The sequence below is a fragment of the Hyla sarda genome, chromosome 1 (assembly GCF_029499605.1).
Source record: "Hyla sarda isolate aHylSar1 chromosome 1, aHylSar1.hap1, whole genome shotgun sequence".
NCBI classification, from domain to species: domain Eukaryota; kingdom Metazoa; phylum Chordata; class Amphibia; order Anura; family Hylidae; genus Hyla; species Hyla sarda.
In genome coordinates this window covers 144,817,474-144,839,175 of record NC_079189.1, presented here as the reverse complement: position 1 = coordinate 144,839,175, position 21,702 = coordinate 144,817,474, and the positions used below count along the sequence as shown (strand labels likewise).

Sequence of the window (21,702 nt, the reverse complement as noted above, 5' to 3'; positions counted from 1 at the left end):
CACCCTAGGCTTATACTCTAGTCAATAAGTTTTCTTGGGTTTTTGGGGTGAAATTAGGGGCCTCGGCTTATATTTGGAACAGCTAATATACGGTATGTGTTTTAACCCACACAATACTACGATGCAAGCTAAACCACATACCTTCTGTTTTCTCTGCTGTTATTAAAAAGTTTTATCATGTCCGAGAGGAACATCCGCCTCACCTCCATGACCTCTTGAGATGCAGGAGAATTTCGAAGGAGTGTAGCGATAACTTTAAGAATCACTGGAGAAAAATATAAGAATCACAGATTACAAAACACGAACGCGATACTAGCAAGAAAAACGGCTTAAAAATGAATGTACACAGGTGAACCCATATACAAAAGCCACATTTAAGCTAACAGAGTAACACATCTCTTCTTGAGCAGTAGAACTACATCAGACCCTGAACAACATGTTTTGGGTGAAGATTGTATTAGTTGAAACACCCATTGTGAAGTACAGAAAAAAAAAAAAACAGATCTGTTCCTATTAGTAGGAAAGTGGACAGTGCGCGAGACTATAAAAGATAAACACATGCATTCCTGGGGTTTTACGGTAGCGTTACTATGTAGGCTCTACTAAATGATTATGTAAAGAGTTAGCCTAAGCTTTAAAGTTATCACCTATCCACAGGATAGGTAAAAAGTATATGATTGGAGGGGTTCAACTGCTGGGACCACCACAAACCATAAAACCAGGGGTCTCTTGCGCATTGAGTGAATGGGGCAGAACTCAACTATTTTTGGAAGCCCCATAATGAGTGAAAGGAGCACTGGCCAAGCGTGCCTGATTCTGAGCCATTTACTTTGGAGACAAGGGACCTCTTACTTCCTGTGATCGATGAGGGCTTTTTCACTGGGATCTGATAGTTACCCCCTATCTTGAAGATAAGTTATAAGTTCAAATATTTAATGGTGACGGGAACAATGGTATGGGCAAGTCCATTTGGTTGTTATTGCTGCGTTACTATTATATTTTTATCTACATGACAGCATGAAAACTGCAATGTGACACCAATGTGTAGTGACTAGGACCAGATTTATCAAACTTTGTGATTTTCCCACAACAACCAATCACAGCTCAGGTTTCACTTTACCAATGCTTGTTTGCTGGGCTGTGATTGGTTGCTGTAAGAAAATCACTCCACTTTTTTTCTCAAAGAGTTTGATAAATCTGGGCCTATGTTATCATATTGAATGAACAATCTACTGTAAAACACAACACGTTTCACCAATTAAAGGACATCATACATTTTTTAACAGCTAGGATGGGTTTAAAGGGGTATTCCAGGCCAAAACTTTTTTTTATATATCAACTGGCTCCGGAAAGTTAAACAGATTTGTAAATTACTTCTATTAAAAAATCTTAATCCTTCCAATAGTTATTAGCTTCTGAAGTGGAGTTGTTTTCTGTCTAGCTGCTTTCTGATGATTCACGTCCCGGGAGCTGTGCAGTTCCTATGGGGATATTCTCCCATCATGCACAGCTCCTGGGACGTGACATCATCATTGAGCAGTTAGACAGAAAACTTCAGAAGCTAATAACTATTGGAAGGATTAAGATTTTTTAATAGAAGTAATTTACAAATCTGTTTAACTTTCCAGAGCCAGTTGATATATATATATATATATAAAAAGGTTTTGCCTGGAATACCCCTTTAAGTCAAGTATGGCCAAGATACCAACATATGGAAAATATACTGTGCTATGTGCACCTATGCTTCCACAACTAAGCTTCCTGAATGACAAGTAGCCAATACTATAGATCCCAGAAAGCAGCCATCTTGCCAGTCCTGGAATAAAATAGTAAAACTTTAAACAACATGATTTCTTGGCATACAATGACTACCATGCCAAATTTTATTGCTGAATCTGTATGATCACCAAAGCATCAATACAGTCTCCAGTACGTAAATACTAACCAAATGTCACATTAATAAAGAATCGCCTGTACCAACAGACATCTGTGAAAAAATTACTAAAAGTATTATTAATGTAGCACAGACATCTGAATCGCAGAGCACTAGGTCAATATTTGCATCTTTTTGTAACTATCAAAACTCAACAAGACGAATAGCAGGCACCCAGATCGCAGTGAATCACGAATATTGTCCCAGCTCACAGAGAGTGGAGGTGTCAGTCTATCAGACAGATGCTTTTCACATGTGAGGAGTCAAGATTAAAAGAAAATAAAATCCCACAGAAAATTTCTGCACATAACATGTTGATTCATTCCAAACACTCCGTTAAATCCTGTGAACACGAGTATATTGCCAAGGAAAATGCAGCATGAAAAGAGGGCGAAGGAATTAATCATTTCCATCGGAAACTGTGCAGCCATGTAAATCTGGCCAATGCATAATCTCAGATCCTAATATTGGCAACTAGGCTCAATAACAAGCGTAAACCAACAGTACAGAAGTGTTCGTAAGACCTGTGGTTGGAACTAGAGAAGGGAAGGACTGAAAAAAAATATATAAACTGAAAAATTGGGGGGGGGGGGGGGGGGGGGGTGGAGGAATTTATTTTTTCCAAAACCATCTTTGCTTTTGTCCAGAAAAATCAAAGGAAAAAAAAAAATGAAGTATGGAATAAGTTCCTTTACCATGATATATATGTTTATAAAATTATATAAACTATATAACATTTAGAGCCTAATGAAAGACATTAAGAATTTTTTCAAAATTCTCCAATATCACTTTTTGATAGCAGCAATTTAGAAAATGAGACAGATGACATTTAATATATATGTGTGTGTGTGTGTGTGTATATTTGTAAAGGAGAACTCCAATGTTAAACCTCCCTTTGAAGCTTGTTCCATTTGTAGCAAAAATGAAATTTTTCATTTAGTTTATTAAATAAACTGGAGTTTTATTTCAAGCATTATACATTTATATACACTGCATTAAAAAAAATTAAAATTTTCCCAGAAAAAAAATAAATCAGTTTTTTTTAGCATCACAAACGTATTGTATCACCTTGTAAAATCTACTATCACGAGTAAAAGATTCATCAAGAACCAGCAGACTCTAAGACTGGGTTCACATCACGTTTTAGGCAATACGGGACCGTATGTAATGTATTTCAATGAGCCGACTGTAATGAAACGCGGACTCTGGACGGCTCATTTATGCCCCATATGCGGTTTTCCCACCGGACCTAAAACTGTGGTACACTACGGTTTTAGGTCCAGTGAGAAAACCGCAAATGGAGCAAAAATGAGCTGACCATTGAAACACATTACATATGGGCCGCATACGGCAGGGAAACGGGAGCGCCCGGTTTTAGATCCCCCAGCAGTATTCTGTCCCGTATTGCCTAAAACATGATGTGAACCCAGCCTAACATCAGTTCTGAAAAGAAGGGACAGATTACAGGTGTCCATAGATTTCAGCTGAGAAGCAATCATTCATGAGTACACTGAATGCATTTTGGGATGCCTTGATTTTTTTTGGGAGTGAATATGACTTTAGATCAGTGTTTCTCAAGCGTGGTCCTCAAGCACCCCCAACAGGTCATGTTTTCTGGATTTCTTTAGTTTTTCACATTTCACAGGTGATATAATTATGGTCAGTGAATCAGGCATCACCACAATTATATCACCTGTGAAAACTAAGGAAATCCAGAAAACATGACCTGTTGGGGGTACCGGAGGACCGCGCTTGAGAAACACTGCTTTAGACAGCTCAAGAATGAGTACCATGTTTTAATATGGCCCAGGCTGATTTACTGGTCACACTAAAGTTAAAGGGGTATTCCTACCATAGACATCTTATGCCCTATCCAAAGAATAGGGGATAAGATTGTCTGACTGCAGGGGCTCCTCTGCAAAACCTAGATGAAACCATAAGTTTGAATACTGTCTCTGCTGGACTGGCTAGCACAAATATCAGATCTCAGCCCTTTTGGGGTCTTGAAGGAGCTATATTTAAAAGGGTAGTCCAGTGGTGAAAAACTTATCCCCTATCCTAAGGATAGGGGATAAGTTTGAGATCGCGGGGGGTCCGACCGCTGGGGCCCCCTGCGATCTCTCTGTACGGGGGCCTGGCTCTCGGGCCAGATAGCGGGTGTCGACCTTCGCACGAAGCGGCGGTCGACACGCCCCCTCAATACATCTCTATGGCAGAGACGGGGAGATTGCAGAAGGCAGCGCTTCGGCTCTGCCATAGAGTGTTATTGAGGGGGCGTGTCGGCCGCCGCTTCGTGCGGAGGTCGACACGCCCCCTTCCCGCGGGCTGTCGGGGGTCCATACAGGAGATCGCAGGGGGCCCCAGCGGTCGGACCCCCCGTGATCTCAAACTTATCCCCTATCCTTAGGATAGGGGATAAGTTGTTCACCACTGGGTCACCACTGGACTACTCCTTTGATAACAGAAAAATACACAAACTCTATATACACAAAATATTTTGAGGCCATTTTCAGCCTCCAAAATAGACCGTTTTACAGACAAAATTGGGGAGATTTATCAAAACCTGTGCAGAGGAAAATTTGCCCAGTTGCCCCATAGCCACCAGATTGCTTCTTTCTTCTTTAACAAGGCCTCTGCAAAATGAAAGAAGCGATCTGATTGGTTGCTATGGACAACTGGGCAATTTTCCTCTGCACAGGTTTTGATAAATCTCCCCCAATGATTCTCAAACTTTCAGATGTTTTTTGGCATTTGAAATGTTTTCTGAGTCATTGCCTACTTTAACTGTTTTTGGCAACCATTGTGCTCACTTTTTGAAATACAGCACATGCCAATATAACTTAGAAACCAGCTGATTTTTTGGGATGTAAAATGGACCAAAAATTTTAATTTTTATTTTTAGATAAAAACACCCAAAAGTTGTCCCTGGTACTTAAGTTTACGTCCGTAAAAATTCTGAATATGAAATTACACTACAACTAAAATACATTTTAAGTTCAAAATTGAGCCCCAAATAACAGCTTGTGAACACAGTTTAATAAGGGCTACATAAGTTGAATTAATCAATTATTTAAAACATTTCATAATGATATCAATTAGGCTGTAAAGAATATAAATTAGCCATAATGTTTGAAAACATTAGCCCTGATATAAGAGTGGAGTGGAGTCTTCATTGTGGGGTCTTTCCCCCCCCCCAACAGATATTATTCCATGGTATTTACTAATGTTTTCCTACATTTTGCACTTTTCCCTCTAAGAAGCACTACTCTATGACACAGTAAATAATTAGAACATTTTCTTTACTTACAGGGATTTTGGATCTTGACGGAGGAGTCTGGGTCAGGGTGCTGCTTATGTATCACCTGGGTGCTGATTTGTTCTATGAGAATCTTAAAATACACAACCAGACAGTTAATACTTTGATACTCTGTATGTAAAAACAGTAAATCTGTGAATTTTCATTTTCCAATGTATTTTGTTTATTTTAAACTAACCATTCAAGAAACACACTTTTCTTTTGCTGTACAAAATATATCCAGTAATGCTCTAGTAACACAATATACCTCAAATAAAATTAGTCATGTAACCATCTCCTATCTTCATACAATGTTTTTCCATCTTCAAGGTTTGTTTATTTATTTATTTATTTTTAATAAACAACACCTCAAACATACATCGCGATTCTCTTCTATTTCACCTCTCATTCTAAATATCCATCACCAGGAGAAGGGAGATTACTTAGTTCAACCCAATTTCCGTAGACCTACATACTCCTTTACAACTGTGCCCCATGTATCTTTGCTCTATGGGAAAGATTTCTCAAAACTTGTGTGGAGGAAGGGTTGTGCAGTTGCCCATAGCAATCAAATAGCTTCTTTCATTTTTTTCTGAGGCCCATGAAAAAATGAAAGAAGCAATATGATTGGTCTCTATGGGCAACTGCACCACTCTTTCTCTACACAGGTTTGAATAAATCTCCCCCTAAATCCTCCAGAGTATTTACCAGTGTTATGAACCCATCCATCTGGCTATCAGTTTATTCACGCTATTTATTCACTGGGCACAGATCTTTTCATTCGTTCATTCCCAGAAAAAGTTCCCCTTCCACAATCTCAGACACCCAGTACTGGTAAAACACAAACAGAATGTTGTTCTCCAAACAACCACTTAAAACCTTCTCCTCAGCCCACACTGCCCTCCTGGGGAGACACACATGTATAACACAAATATAATAAAACACACACCACCATACGGAAATGGTAAAGTTTCTTGTAAGGTTATTGTGAAGGAGAAAAAAAAAACAACTGGAAATTACCTCAAATAACACATTGTAAGTTGTAATTGTAATTGTTTTTGCCTCTAGCATTAACCTTTCTGCCAACAGCGAAAATAATCCATGGCCCTGCATAACCTCCACTTTTCTCCTGTAGCAAAATTAAATAATTACATTAGTAAATAAACATAAAAGTAGCCTATCTGGTACATAACACAAAACTGCTTTACAACGTTTTGGCACATAGCGTTTGTTTCCCCACATAGACCTGGGCAATGATCACGTTATGGCCTTAACCTGACATAGTAAAATGAATACTAAGTTCTGTAAGGAGAAAATCACACTACAGAGGGGTGTGTGGAAGGCGAAAGCCTGGGTAGAGATATGGCAAAAGAAGCTTAATGTGGATAAATGTAAGGTGGTGCACTTGGGCCATAGAAACAAAGGGTCAGATTTATTAATCTGTCAAAGACAAACACTATGAAAGATGAGCTTACTGTCCACCGATACCTCAAAGTCCTTTTCTATAGTAATTTTACTATTAAAAACTACCTGTCACTAAACCAAACTATTAATATATTGTTCCTTATGTAACTATAAGGCATTTTGCTATTTACGTGCTGTTATAAATTCTCAACCTTTCTATGTTTTTAATGTGAATGACAAAACGGCCAAAAGGTGGCTCTGTTCTGTTCCCTGTTGCCAGTCAAACAGTTAGTTTGGTCTCCTCCCGGCCTGGCAGGAGACCAAACTCAGGAAGTGTGTGTGTGTGGGGCATGGCTCAGCTCAGCTCCCGCAGGCTTCAGTGACGTTGTACCTGCGGGGGAACGCCCACTTTCTCCTGCCGCTCACACAATGTAAGCAAAGGGAAAGTTACGATACAGAGCCTTTTAAGAGCAGGAGGGGTGTTCGGAGTAGTTAGGAAATATAATCGGAGTAAGTTTAGAAAATATGGTTTGATGACAGGTACTCTTTAAGAACATTTTCTTACATTTTGATCTGATTTACCCATAATAATTAAGCACAGCTCAGCTTGCATTTTACCAGAGTTAAAGGGGTAAACCTTTTTTTTATTTTATTTTTTTTATTTATTTTTTTATTTATTTTTTATTTCAACTGGTGCCAGAAAGTTAAACAGATTTGTATCTTACTTCTATAAAAAAAAAAAAACTCTTAATCCTTTCAGTACTTATTAGCTGTTGAATACAACAGAGGAAATTCTTTTCTTTTTGGAACACAGAGCTCTCTGCTGACATCACGATCACAGTGCTCTTTGCTGACTTCTCTGTCCATTTTAGGAACTGTCCAGAGCAGCACAGGTTTGCAGACGGGATTTTCTCCTACTCTGGACAGTTCTTAAAATGGACAGAGATGTCAGCAGAGTGCACTGTGCTCGTGATGTCAGCAGAGAGCTCTGTGTTCCAAAAAATAAAAGAATTTCCTCTGTAGTATTCAGCAGCTAATAAGTACTGGAAGGATTAAGATTTTTTAATAGAAGCAATTTACAAGTCTGTTTAACTTTCTGGCACCAGTTGAGGCTGGATTCACATCACGTTTTTGCCATACTGTTTTCAATCAGTTTTTCTAAAGAAAACCGTATGGCAAAAAAAACAGATGGAACAGTATGGGAAAAAGTAAACTGTATGCATTTTTAAACTGTTTGCCGTTTTTAAAAGTGCATACAGTTCAGTCTGTTTTTATATAAAAAATAAAAAAAAGAACCCATACATTTTTGAAAATGTTGTCCATTTTTAATGGGAGGGGTGTTGGGTGGAGACTTTAGGATCCAAATGCGCATGTGCAAAGTAAAAACCGTATACGGTTTCCCGTATGGAACCGTATACATGTGCTTTTGCCATTGACGTCCATGTTAAAAAAAAAAAAAAAAAACATATGCAGTTGCTGTACGGTTTTTAAACCGGAGTCAAAACCGTGGTTGCCCACGATTTTGTCTCCGGTTAAAAACCATACTCCAACCGCATATTTTTTTAAAATTTATTTATTTTTAACATGTATATATTGATTCACATATACAATATGTCTACTCCATGTTTGCATCATAAAGTTGTTTTTACTTTTGGAAGACAGAGGGCTTCTCAGTTTTGAAGTGAATTTGAAGGGCCTTCATATTAGAAATACCCCATAAATGACCCCATTATAAAATCTGCACCCCTCAAAGTATTCAAAATGACATTCAGAAAGTTTGTTAACCCTTCAGGTGTTTCACAGGAAGAGCAGCATAGTGAAGGAGAAAATTCTAAATGTTTATTTTTTTACACTCGCATGTTCTTGTAGAACCAGTATTTGAATTTTTACAAGGGGAAAAAGAGAAAAAAAAAAAAAGAGAGAAATCTTCCTAAAATTTGTCACCCAATTTCTCTAGAGTAAGGAAATACCTCATATGTGTATGTAAAGTGTTCTGTGTTTTTTTTTCCCACTAAAAAGCAGGTTTTCCCCAAAATTTGAAATTTTTACAAGGGGTAACAGGAGAAAATGCCCATATGTGGACGTCAAGTGCTCTGGCGCACTGCAATGCTCAGAAGAGAAGGACCCACATTTTGCATTTTGAAAGCAAATTTTACTGACATGGTTTTTGGGGGGGGCATGTCATATTTAGGAAGCCCCTATGGTGCCAGAACAGCAAAAAAAAAAAAAAAAGTACAACCCTCAAGGCACGTATAATAAGGGGTGCAGTGAGCATTTATACCCGATTGGTGTTTGACAGATCTTTGGAACAATGGGCTGTGCAAATGAAAAATTTAATTTTTAATTTTTATGGACCACTGTTCCGAAAAAATTGTCAGACATCTGTGGCGTGTAAATGCTCACTGCACCCCTTATTACATTCCGTTATGGGTGTGGTTTCCAAAATGGGGTCACATGTGGGGGGGGGTCCACTGTTCTGGCACTATGGGGGCTTAGTAAACACACATGGCCTTCACTTCCAGACACATTCTCTCACCAAAAGCCAAATGGCGCTCCTTCTTTTGTGAGCATTGTAGTTCGCCCACAAGGCACTTTACATCCACATATCTATACCCCTTGTTACATTCTGTGAAGAGTGTAGTTTCCAAAACGAGGTCACATGTGGGCTTTTTTTTTTTTTTGTGTGTGTTTAATGTCAGAACCGCTGTAACAATCAGTAACCCCTGTACAAATCAGCTCAAATGTACATGGTGCTCTCACTCCTGAGCCTTGTGCGTCCACAGAGCATTTTTCATCGACGTATGGGTATTTCCATACTCAGGTGAAATTGCGTTACAAATTTTGGGGTCTTTTCTTCCTTTTACCTCTTGTGAAAATGAAAAGTATGGGGCAACACCAGTATGTTAGTGTAAAAAAAAAAAATTTTTTAACAATAATATGCTGGAGTAGACACCAACTTTACCTTTTCATAATGGGTGAAAGGAAAAAAAGCCCCCCAAAATTTGTTAGGCAATTTCTCCTGAGTACAGAAATACCCCATATGTGACCCTAAACTGTTGCCTTGAAATAAGACAGGGCTCCAAAATGAGAGGCCTAAATGCGCATTTGAGGCCTAAATTAGGGATTTGCATGGTGGGCATAGGGGTATTCTACGCCAGTGATTCCCAAACAGGGCGCCTCAGCTGTTACAAAACTCCCCACATGCCTGGACAGTCAATGGCTGTCCGGCAATACTGGAGAGTAGTTGTTTTGCAACAGCTGGAGGCTCCATTTTGGAAACAGTGTCGTACCAGATGTTTCTCATTTTTATTAGGGTGGGGGTGAGGGGGGTACTGTGTAGGTATGTGCATATGTAGTGTTTTACACTTTTTATTTTTTGTAAGTGTAATGTAGTGTTTTTAGGGTAGACTCACATGGGCAGGGGTTCACAGCGAGTTTCCTGCTGGGTGTTTGAGCTGCAGCAGAAAATTTGCTGCATCTCAAACTTGCAGCAAGAAACTCACTGTAAACCCCCGCCCGTGTGAATGTACCCTGTACATTCACATGGGGGGGGGGGGATGCAAACCTCCAGCTGTTGCAAAACTACAACTCCCAGCATGCCCTTTGGCTGTCCGTGCATGCTGGGAGTTGTTGTTCTGCAACAACTGGAGGCACAATGGTTGCAAAAAACAGTTTGTTACTTAACTCAGTGTTTCCCAACTAGTGTGCCTCCAGCTGTTGCAAAACTACAACTCCAAACATGCACGGACAGACCATGCATGCTGGGTGTTATAGTTTTGCAACAGCTGGAGGCACACGGGTTGGGAAACACTGAGTTAGGAAACAGACAATGTTTCCCAACCAGTGTGCCTCCAGTTGTTGCAAAACTACAACTCTCAGCATGCATGGACAGCCAAAGGGCATGTTGGGAGTTCTCTGATCATTCCTATTTTGCGGGCTATCGGGTCACCAGAGACCAGAACAGCCCAGAATCGCCGCAAATCGACAATCTGACTTGATCAGCGATTTGTAGCGATCGCCGACATGGGGGGGGGGGGGGGAGGGGTCTCGGGACCCCCACAGGCATTTGCACGGGATGCCTACTAAATGATTTCAGCGGGGATCCCGGTGCGGTCCCTGCCTGGTGCGTGGCGGGGACCGAAATTCCCATGGGCGTACAGGTACGCTCTGGGTCCTTAAGGGGTTAAAGGGGGACATCGGTGGAAAACTTTTTTTTTTTAAATCAACTGGTCCCAGAAACTAACAGATTTGTAAATTACTTCTATTAAAAAATCTTAATCCTTCCAGTACTTATTAGCTGCTGAATACTACAGGGGAAATTCTTTTCTTTTTTAAATAGAAGTAATTTACAAATCTTTTAGTTTCTGGCACCAGTTGATTTAAAAAATAAATGTTTTCCACCGGAGTAGCCCTTTATTTAACATATGAAAGCTGAGCTGTGATTGGTTTGTTATGGGTAAAATGAGACAGTTTTTGTCTAACACAGAATGACAAATCTTCGCAAAATGTACAAAAACATGCTTTAAAGTAAAAGTGCTACAGAAAAAGGACTTTGGGATATTGGTGGACAATAAGCTCGACTTTAACAACCAGTGTCAGGCATCGGCTGCCAAGGCAGATAAAATATTGATATGAATCAAGAGGGGCATAGAGGCTTGTGGCAAAAACATGGATTTGTACCTCTGTACAAATCCCTAGTCAGACCACACAAGGAATATTGGCCCAGATTTCTACCCAAAAACTAAAAAACTTCCTACTTTACTCATAGCAAACAATCACAGCTCAGGTTCATTTTACCAGAGCAGTTTGAGAAAAGTTTTGATTGGTTACTATGGGAAAACAGAGTGATAAATCTGGGCTATTGTGTAAAATTATGGGAAACTGTATATAAAAAGGATATAGCTGAAATGGGGGAGGTGAAGATGCTTCTCCCAATAATAAAAAAAAATGTAAAACAAGAAAACCTACATAAATCAAATAGATGCTTATACTTGTCAATGTGTTACAAATCCACGTGGTTCCATTTTTCATGCAGATGCACATACTTGAGAAAGGGTCCTGTGCCGACCTAAAACATGTCGCCTAGTGCATACACCTATTTTATTTAAGTAGTTTTTCTCATTTTAATATATAATCTTATTTTCGGAAAAATCGCTGACACCCCATATTCCTGCAATATGTACAACCCGTCTGGGGATTTTAGTGGATTCAAGGCAGCTTTGTGGTCGATTCTATGATTCTGGGGTCTGTCGTCTACACGCGTAAAGACTGCCGTACTCTCCACCAGAATCTTAAAGGGGTACTCCGGCGCTAAGACATCTTATTCCCTTTCCAAAGGATGGGGGATAAGATGCCTGACCGCGGGGGTCCCGCTGCTGGGGACCCCGTGATCTTCCACACCGCACCCCGTTAGAATCAGCCCCCGGAGTGTGCTCGCTCCGGGTCTGATTACTAGCGATCACAGGGACGGAGCATAGTGACGTCACGGCCCCGCCCCCATGTGACAGCTGTCACGCCCCCTCCCATAGGCTTGCATTGAGGGGGCGGAGCCGTGACAGCACACAGGGGCGGAGCCATGATGTCACTATGCTCAGTCCCTGTGATCGCTAGTAATCAGACCGAGAGCGAGCACGCTCCGGGGGCTGATGCTAACAGGGTGCGGCGTGGAAGATCACGGGGGTCCCCAGCGGCGGGACCCCCACGGTCAGGCATCTTATCCCCTTATCCTTTGGATAGGGGATTAGATGTCTTAGCGCCAGGAGTACCCCTTTAAGGACTATATGGTCAACTAGGCTTATATAGGTGTGCACCTTTTGTTCCCGATTTTACACATTTAGTATGGTACCCAAATGTGTCACCCTATGAGGCGCTTCGTCCATTATCTTCTTTTTCCATATACTACAAACTACAGAGTAGCTGACAACATGACATGGTATTATTATTATCATCCAATATTTAAACTTGGTGCCTACAATGACCATATAAAAACAACATGAATATCATGAACAAACTGAAAACTCCAGCAACAATCATTTGCTTCTGGTAACCTTGACTTCTTAGATGCAGAGTGTCTTAGACAGTTTATGGTTAACATGTAGCAAGTACCTGACAAATTAGTTCTAGAATAAAAAAAAAAAGGTATCCTCAAAAGATTAAGGCCCTCACTGTGACAGGAGATAAGTATTAAATGTAAGCGATATATGTCATTTGAGGAAAATTTATATGTTCTGTATTCATGTCAAAAACTGTCATATGGTGGAGGCCAATGCTACCGATACTGAACATTTATACACACAATCAGCATACGCTATAATATGCAGCAAGTTTTATCATTTTCTATTTGTTGTGGATTTGTCAGTGCAAAATATACATATATATATATATATATATATATATATATATATATATATATATATATATACACACACACACACATTATTTATACATATATGAAGCACAACCTGATGATTAAATCAGTCAAATGTAGTGCTTATGCAGTTCTCCAAATACTGTTCAAGTAACCAGCAATATAACAACTCCAACAATATTTTATGGAAACTATCTCACTCACTTTGGTGACAAGTATTTCAAGAAGTAACCCAGGACTTTTAATGCTTGGACTCTGATTGCTTCACTTTTTGATGCCAGCAGTTTATAAACAACCCTTTATTAATAAAAAATAATTATTATTATTATTACAAAGTATTAGGGATACAAGAATCTTAGATAATAAACATAATACAGTTGAAAAAATATATTGTACCTTAATCCATTTTTTTGATCAAAAGCTGGAACCATTGAATTTGGGTGTTCAGACATCAGGGCAACAAGTAACTGCAGAACATCCATCAAATTGTCATCCTACCAAAAGATGCACAGTGAGAACAGTATTTCATTATAAAACACACAAAATAATGGTACAGTGTGATTATATATATATATATATATATATATATATATATATATATATATATATATTACGAACATTTAAATCTCATAACCGTACCTGATGACTACTAAAGCATAATCAGCACAGAAACTATCTAAACAAACAATGCCACCTAGTGGCAAGTGTACACTAAGACACAGATTTAGCAAACTGTGAGAAAAAGTTGAGTGATTTTCCCACAGCAATCCATCACAGCTCAGCTAACAAGCTCTGGTAAAGTGAAACCTGAGCTGTGATTGGTTGCTTTAGGAAAATCACTAAACTTTTTCTCTAACAAAGTTTGATAAATCTGGGCCTAAGACTCTAAACCATTTTATCTTCAATTTACTTACTTCATGGATTGTCAAAAGAAAATTGACAATTGCCTGCAACTCATCATCTTTTACGCCATAATCCTGTAAAACCATGGAGAAACAAAATAAATAAATAAATTGCTCATGTAGGTTTAAAACATAATATAAAAAGTGTCCCTCTGTGCAAAAAAATAGCAACTTTACCAACAAAATTCTACCAAAAAAGTCTAAACAGTTTCCCTTAAAATTCTAACACAAAAGTTCACATTTCAGTTTTAGGTTTGTTTTTCCAATCTATTTTAGATTGTTTCATATGGTGCCAAAATACACAGTAATTATTATTTCTAAATAAACATAGTGGCCCTCATTTACTATTGAAAACACGACAAGTTTTGTCGGGTTGTGTGCCAGATTCTGTCACATTGCGCCAGAAATTCTGTCTGCGCCAGGTTTTGCGCCAGAATTAAAAAAAAAACAGACTCTCTCTCCATTTTGCTGAGAAAACCCAACCGGGCGTGTTCGACATTTTCACAAAAACCCAACATATTTACTAAGGTTTCCACATAAAATGTGGTGGATTTGAGTTGTGGAAAACCAGACAGATCAGAGCTTGTGTAAAAAAAAAAAAAGCAAAGTGTAGGGAAAGTGGAAAATGTAGGGAAACCTTAGTAAATACTGTGGAAAATAAATTGTAGGGAATTAAAATCCACAAAGAAACCTACACAACACTCTTAGTAAATAAGGGCCAGAATGTAGCAAACTGACAGTTATAGTGAACACTGAAATGCTTCCTTTGACTGATGCATTGGGAATCAGAAGCTGTATTCATTACCTTCATTACCAACTGCTTGATAAAGATCAGCAGGAAAGCTCTAAGTGCCAGTATCTCCTTCTGGTTAGGGCGAGGTCCATCTTGGATAACAGACAAAATTAAGAATTACACAAATACACATGTATCAGGCAATTAAAAACATGGGACAAATACGTCCCTTGGTCCTCAAAGGGTTAAATGTGCAGACGTGTACATTCTATTTCACAACTTACCAAGCCCTTTTGGAATAATCCCACTACGGTCCTGGGGATTTACAATCCAGTAGTAATATTTCAGAGTGTGCATTACAAGGAGGACTGTCCCTATTCTCCGGATTGCATTGTATATGTTAACTGTGCTGATGAAGTCAGTAGACATGTAGGTGTACAATGCCAGTTGTACCTATTGATCAAAATAAAAACAATGCCACTAATCAACAAAATAAAACTAACTCTGAAATGAAGCCATATACCGTATATACTCGAGTATAAGCCGGGTTTTTTCAGCACTATTTTTCATGCTGAAAACGCCCCCTCGGCTTATACTCGAGTGTACTCTCTGCCTGTCAATCCTTTCTCAGTGGTCTTCAACCTGCGGACCTCCAGATGTTGCAAAACTACAACTTCCAGCATGCGCATGAACGTCCCATGAACGTCCCTGTGCGTCGTCGTCAAGGCAACGTCAATAGTCCGGGGTCGGCCCGGAACAGAGAAGAGGGCCAGCCCGGAACGACTAACCCTCCCCACCGGACGGTCCCTGCAGCATAGATGGCCCGGACCAGCTCACCTTTTCTTCCCACTGAGGGGAGGCGAGTAGAAAACTGAAGAGGGGTCTGGATGATTAAGAAGGCTGCAGTGGTCTTCTACCTGCGGACCTCCAGATGTTTCAAAACTATAACTCCCAGCATGCTGGGAGTTGTAGTTTTGCATCATCTGGAGGTCCGCAGGTTGAAGACCACTGATGAAGAAGGGATTGGCAGGCGGATGATGACGAGGTGGATGATGACAGAGTGCTGATGACGGGGGTGTTAATGACGGGGGTTTGGATGATGACGGGGGATTATTTATTTCCCACCCTAGGCTTACAGTCGAGTCAATAACTTTTAGTGGGTTTTTGGTGTGAAATTAGGGGCCTCGGCTTATATTCGGGTCGGCTTATACTCGAGTATATACGGTATACAACAAAATGCTTTGGTTGACAAAGTTCTAAAAGGAAAGCTGTAACGTTGAATAAAATGTCAGACCTGAAGACCTCATGTTATAGAGCAGGACAAGCTGAGCAGATGGATTTATAGTTTTGTGGGAAAAGTTCCAGGATAACTTGTCATTTAATCATGAAAATCTCTGGTAATATTGGGCTAAGACATCAAGCGGGCGGCCATATAGAGTGATTGACTTGTGTGCATAGTGGACAGCCCACTTGACTATTTAGACTAGGATTAGCAAAGATTTGCATGAATAAATGACAAATTCTGGAACTTTTCATGTAAAACTATACATTAATCTGCTCAGCTCCTCCTGCTCAAAGACATGCTGCCTGCAGATTGGACTATATTTTAAACATGACAGGTTCCCTTTACAACCTACACAAACAATAAGAAATATGCAATAATGGAAAACCTACTACATGATAAAAAGTTCTCTAACCATTTTGAGGATCAGTGTTGCAAATACATCAGAAAGGTTCAGCTTTTAAACAACACTGTAGTGCAAATAATTTGGCCAAGTTTTGGCAAACAAGCAAAAACAGCCATTTCTGATTAGGACCTCAATCAAATACTTTACTTAAAAGGGGTTTTAGGAACTAATTTTTTCATGTTTACAAACTTCTAATGAGGGTATGAAACAGAACATAGCTGTCCATTAAGGAGCACCCCGAGAAGAGAACTTCTGAGAAGCCGTTGTTTCTTTGAGGAACTCAGAGCGTTCAAAGAGGTCAGTGGGTGCAGCTTAAGTCCTTCCACTTACCTTTGCAGGTGTATGAATCCATATTGCTGGGTTGAGTAAAATGTGGTCACACAACTGTTTCAGTAGCGGAATGCCATTATGCAAAGTGCTCAGATATTTTGAGAACGCCAGGCTAAGTTCTAAGACAGCTAATGTTACGTGTGTTTTGGAAGACTGCAGAGAAATAAAGAGAAAACAATACATCCCCTTACATAAATATATATCACAACAGTTGCAAATTCTTTCAATTCTGTACATTTCTGGTAATGTCTCATTCAGTTTATTCACAATGCATGAATTCCTAATTTAGGGAGTCAAAAGGGTCACCACAAACCACTGATTTCCAAGATCTACCTCAGGCAACTATGCCTGGAAAATGCATACATCTAAAACTGTGTCAAAGTCATTTAACTGTAAAACTATACAGAATCCTGCAAAAACCCTACAGAAATGTGCATAATGTTCAAGGATCTGATGGAATAAATAGTCACATGTGAAAGATCCAGGAGAGCCCATTAAAAATAATAATAATAATAATAATAATAATGTTATTTCTTTTTAGATACTTTTATGTTTCAGCAAAGCTGCATTTGATCAAAGCCAACAAACACACAAGATCTGCTGTGAGACTTTAATAACTGGTCAGAACTTTTCTGAGGTTTATAAAAACCAAAGGCCGTGTTATAATACTATAAGGGTATACTAACTAACACAAGCTAGAGGGCACTGCTGTAGAGAAAGACCAATTGTGTCAGCATGTACTATGGAGGCTAGTGTTCTGTCACTATAGCAACACAGGGTCCTGATGCCTGTGGGTCCGGAGGTGCTGGAAGCCAAGAAACCCAAAGTCACTCAATAGCATATATAGAAAGACAAAGGTACCCGCACTCACCGCAAGGAAAGAACAGATCGAATTCTATGGCATCTCAGACAGATCCGACTTCAGGCTGACAGCAGGACGCTCAGAGTAGAGGAGACTGCCGGCAAGGTTTCGCGCAGATTCGGCTTCTTCCGGCCTCGTACGAGGCCGGAAAATGCCGGATTTGCGCGAAACCTTGCTGGCAGTCGCCTCCACTCTGAGCGCCCTGCTGTCAGCCTGAAGTCGGATCTGTCCGAGATGCCATAGAAGTCGGTCTGTTTCCTTGCGGTGAGTGCGGGTACCTGTTTGTCTTTCTATGTATGATACTCTAAAGGATATATTAACACATAGCAGTAATCCATTTTAAATGTGAAGTTATTCCTGCAGCACATACATGGATTTTGTCAACCTTCATCTGGAAACAAGGGACAGATTACAGATATTTCTGCTGATGTTATCAATTCATTATAAAAGTCATTGTTTTGCCACTGAGGCCAATAGTCCAGAATTCTATCATGTCAAGAAATCCTTACCTTCTCAAGACTATACCCAATTACAAGGAAGCCCTTTGAAGAGAGCATCTGTTCTTGCATAGCGAGTGAGTTTTTCAGCAACTCCAAAATGAAGGCCAAAAGAGTAGAGCTTGGATTAAACAGAGAAGATAAAATTATTGATTTATGTCCCCGTTTCACAGTTTGTGTTACACTGCATTTCATTCAATTGTATACAATCTGACTCTGAAACAGATTCTGCTGTATGGCATGCAATAGCCCATTAAAATAGTATATATTTATTATTTATATTTGTGTGTATAAAATATATAAGTAAGGGTGCATTGCGAATCCTGCAGCCGGATAAAGCAGGAGATTTTCAAAACTGCCTCCTGCCATATCCGTGCTATATCCCATTGATTTCCATGAGCCAAAAGGAGGGAGATGGCTTCTCCAGTGGGCTTATTTTATGACCATATCTGGTTTTTGAACCGGACTGAAAAGCACAACAGATCGCGGTTTGCATATCAGTTAAAAAAAACGGATACAGCCCAAAAAAATCAGCCGACCAGAAACACTAGCTGACCCTAGTCGACTCACTGAAATTAGTGGGGTGTGTCATGGGTCAGGCAGTCATACAACAGGATGCAGTTTTGATGCAGTCCCACCGTATCCAGCTGCCGGTTTTGCAATCGAAGATGTGAATGCACCCTTAAAATGGAAACAAAAATGCAGTGTAACCCATCCTAAGAAGGAGAACCATATACTAAACACCACCACCACCACACACCTTCCCTGACAATATGGAATTCATGCTGTCCCTGGGCACACACAAGCCACTCGTACCCATTGTAATAAACATGTAATATTAAAGGCAGTAACACTGGTATAGCATTGTGTTTGCATTGAATCTTAACCAGAAATCAGGCCCCAGAAGTCTCACAACACTAGCCTCAGAGCCTGACAGCTCAGGAGAACAGTGTTCAGACATTGTTTTCCTCAGCTCTTTGCCATGAACTGAAAACTAAGTTTAATCCCCAATAGCTGTGACTGGTTATAAAATCATGACTAGCAGTTACATTCAACTTTGCAAGCCCCATCCTGCCCACAGTGGTGACTGATAGCCTGAGCACAGGACTTCTCCATGCACTCAGGCTGTCAATCAACCTTGTTTGCGGGAGGAGGTGTGACAATCTGACTGTAACCAGGCAAGAATTCTGCAGAGCACCAAACTATCTGTTATGTTGTCAGCTACAGATATGATTTATACCAAAGCTAAAACTCTATCCAGAGTCAAGACAAACAATCAAGATGCTCTTACCAGACAGAAGTGTCAATGTGATCAGACCCGTATTGCTTATAGTCCAGCTGAGCAAAAAGAGGGAAGAGAACCTGTATTCCTCCAATGGAGTGCATCGCACTTTGAATTGAGTGGGTTAGAACAGCTTTTACATCCTTAAAAAGGTTAAAAAAAATAAAAAATTATATGCAAATTGAGAATATGAAAAAAAAATTATATATACACACACAAAAGCAAAAGTAGATGTAAAAAAAAGGGGAAAAAAATGATACTTGTCTTTAAGCTGACAGTGATTTGCAAAGTAATAAAATCATGTTTTTCATAGAGGATGTGCTTTAGCTTTCACGCCTCAGACTTTCCTCACCATTCCCTGCATTATTTATGTACAGGGGTTGGCTTGCAAGAGGGTTGGGGGTAAGGACGAGGCATGCAAAGGACGAGGCATGCAAGCTGAAGCTTGGCAATGCTTTTATGACACTTAAAGGGGTATTCTAGGAAAAAAACTTTTTTTTTTCATATATTAACTGGCTCCAGAAAGTTAAACAGATTTGTAAATTACTTCTATTAAAAAAAATCTTAATCCTTTCAATAAATATCAGCTGCTGAAGTTGAGTTGTTTTCTGTCTGGCAACAGTGCTCTCTGCTGACTCGAGAACTGCACAGAGTAGAAGATGTTTGCTATGGGGATTTGCTTCTAAACTGGGCGTTTCCTGAGACATGTGTCATCAGAGAGCACTTAGACAGAAAACAACAACTCAACTTCAGCAGCTCATAAGTACTGAAAGGATTAAGATTTTTTAATAGACTTAATTTACAAATCTGTTTAGCTTTCTGGAGCCAGTTTATTTATTATATATATATATATATATATATATATATATATATACATACACATACACACACACATACATATATACACACATACACATACGTTTTTTCCTGGATAACCCTTTAACCCCTTAAGGACCCAGGGTCTTTCATTTGTTTCATTTTCGTTTTTTACTCCTTACCTTTAAAAAATCATAACTCTTTCAATTTTGCACCTAAAAATCCATATGATGGTTTATTTTTTGTGCCACCAATTCTACTTTGTAATGACAGTCATTTCACCCAAAAATCTACGGTGAAATGGGGGAAAAAATCATTGCGAGACAAAATTGAAAAAAAAAAAAAAAAAAAAAAGCCATTTTCTACACAGTACATTTTTCAGTAAATATGACACCTTCTCTTTATTCTGTAGGTCCATACGATTAAAATGCTACCCTACTTATATAGGTTTGATTTTGTCGTACTTCTAGAAAAAATCATAACTACATGAAGGAAAATGTATATGTTTAAAATTGTCATCTTCTGACCCCTATAACTTTTTATTTTTCCATGTATGGGGCGGTATGAGGGCTCAATTTTTGCGCCGTGATCTGAAGTTTTAGCAGTACCATTTTTTTTTATTGATCAGACTTTTTGATCGCTTTTTATTCATTTTTCATGATATAAAAAGTGACCAAAAATACAAAATTTTGGACTTTGGAATTTTTTTGCATGTACGCCATTGACCGTGCGGTTTAATAATTGATATATTTTTATAATTCGGACATTTCCGCACGCGGCGATACCACATATGTTTATTTTTATTCACACAGTTTGTTTTTTGTTTTGTTTTTTATGGGAAAAGGGGGGTGATTCAAACTTTTATTAGGGAAGGGGTTAAATTATCTTTTTTCACTTTTTTTGCAATGTTATAGCTCCCATAGGAGCACTGATCTTTTAAATCGATCTTTTAAATCGTTCAATGGTTTCTCATAGGAAACCATTGATCGATGATTCTGCCGCTTGACTGCTCATGCCTGGATCTCAGGCACTGAGCATTCATTCGGCGATCGGACACAAGGAGGCAAGGTAGGAGACCCTCCTCGTGTCTAACAGCTGTTCGGGATGCCGCGATTTCACCGCAGCGATCCTGAACAGCTCCCTGAGCTAACAGGCAACATTTTAGTTTCACTTTAGACGCGGCGATCAACTTTAAACGCCGTGTCTAAAGGGTTAATAGCACGCGGCACCGCGATCAGTGCTGCGGGCTATTAGCCACGGACCCCGGCCGTGGCCCCGAGTTATAGAACGTGAGCGGACTCATGACGTACATGTACTTAAGAGGTTAAGCTTGAAATGAAATTAGCCATCAGCTAATAGACATATTACTCATTGTTACAATTTGTTTTTACTCCCTATGAACTATCTGGAGCTATGTGTGTGATATAGAGCAGACAGATTCCTAGGTATACCCCCTAAGCATAAAAAGACATACCCCTGACAGTACCACTACATAAGGCAGTTCTGCTTTATCCTCTTGCATAACCTCCTCCTCTGTGTGTTGCCCACATTCACTTGATATTATTAGTTTTTGATAAGATGCTTCCTCCATAA

The 21,702-nt window shown here is 39.5% G+C and overlaps 1 protein-coding gene across 2 annotated transcripts in view; it reads right to left on the bottom strand.

Annotated features, from left to right (window-relative positions):
- Positions 1 to 21,702, bottom strand: part of LRBA (LPS responsive beige-like anchor protein) — a 713,883-nt gene that overhangs the window by 630,629 nt on the left and 61,552 nt on the right. For both annotated transcript variants that reach the window (XM_056562819.1, XM_056562820.1), the window contains exons 10-20: positions 19,303 to 19,436; positions 18,024 to 18,132; positions 16,653 to 16,805; positions 14,919 to 15,087; positions 14,707 to 14,786; positions 13,914 to 13,976; positions 13,396 to 13,493; positions 13,204 to 13,296; positions 6,249 to 6,357; positions 5,241 to 5,322; positions 142 to 265 (exon numbers count right to left, since the gene is read on the bottom strand). In XM_056562819.1, the coding sequence (XP_056418794.1) occupies positions 142 to 265; positions 5,241 to 5,322; positions 6,249 to 6,357; positions 13,204 to 13,296; positions 13,396 to 13,493; positions 13,914 to 13,976; positions 14,707 to 14,786; positions 14,919 to 15,087; positions 16,653 to 16,805; positions 18,024 to 18,132; positions 19,303 to 19,436 (1,214 nt within the window). The remainder of the gene's footprint in view (positions 1 to 141; positions 266 to 5,240; positions 5,323 to 6,248; positions 6,358 to 13,203; positions 13,297 to 13,395; positions 13,494 to 13,913; positions 13,977 to 14,706; positions 14,787 to 14,918; positions 15,088 to 16,652; positions 16,806 to 18,023; positions 18,133 to 19,302; positions 19,437 to 21,702) is intronic.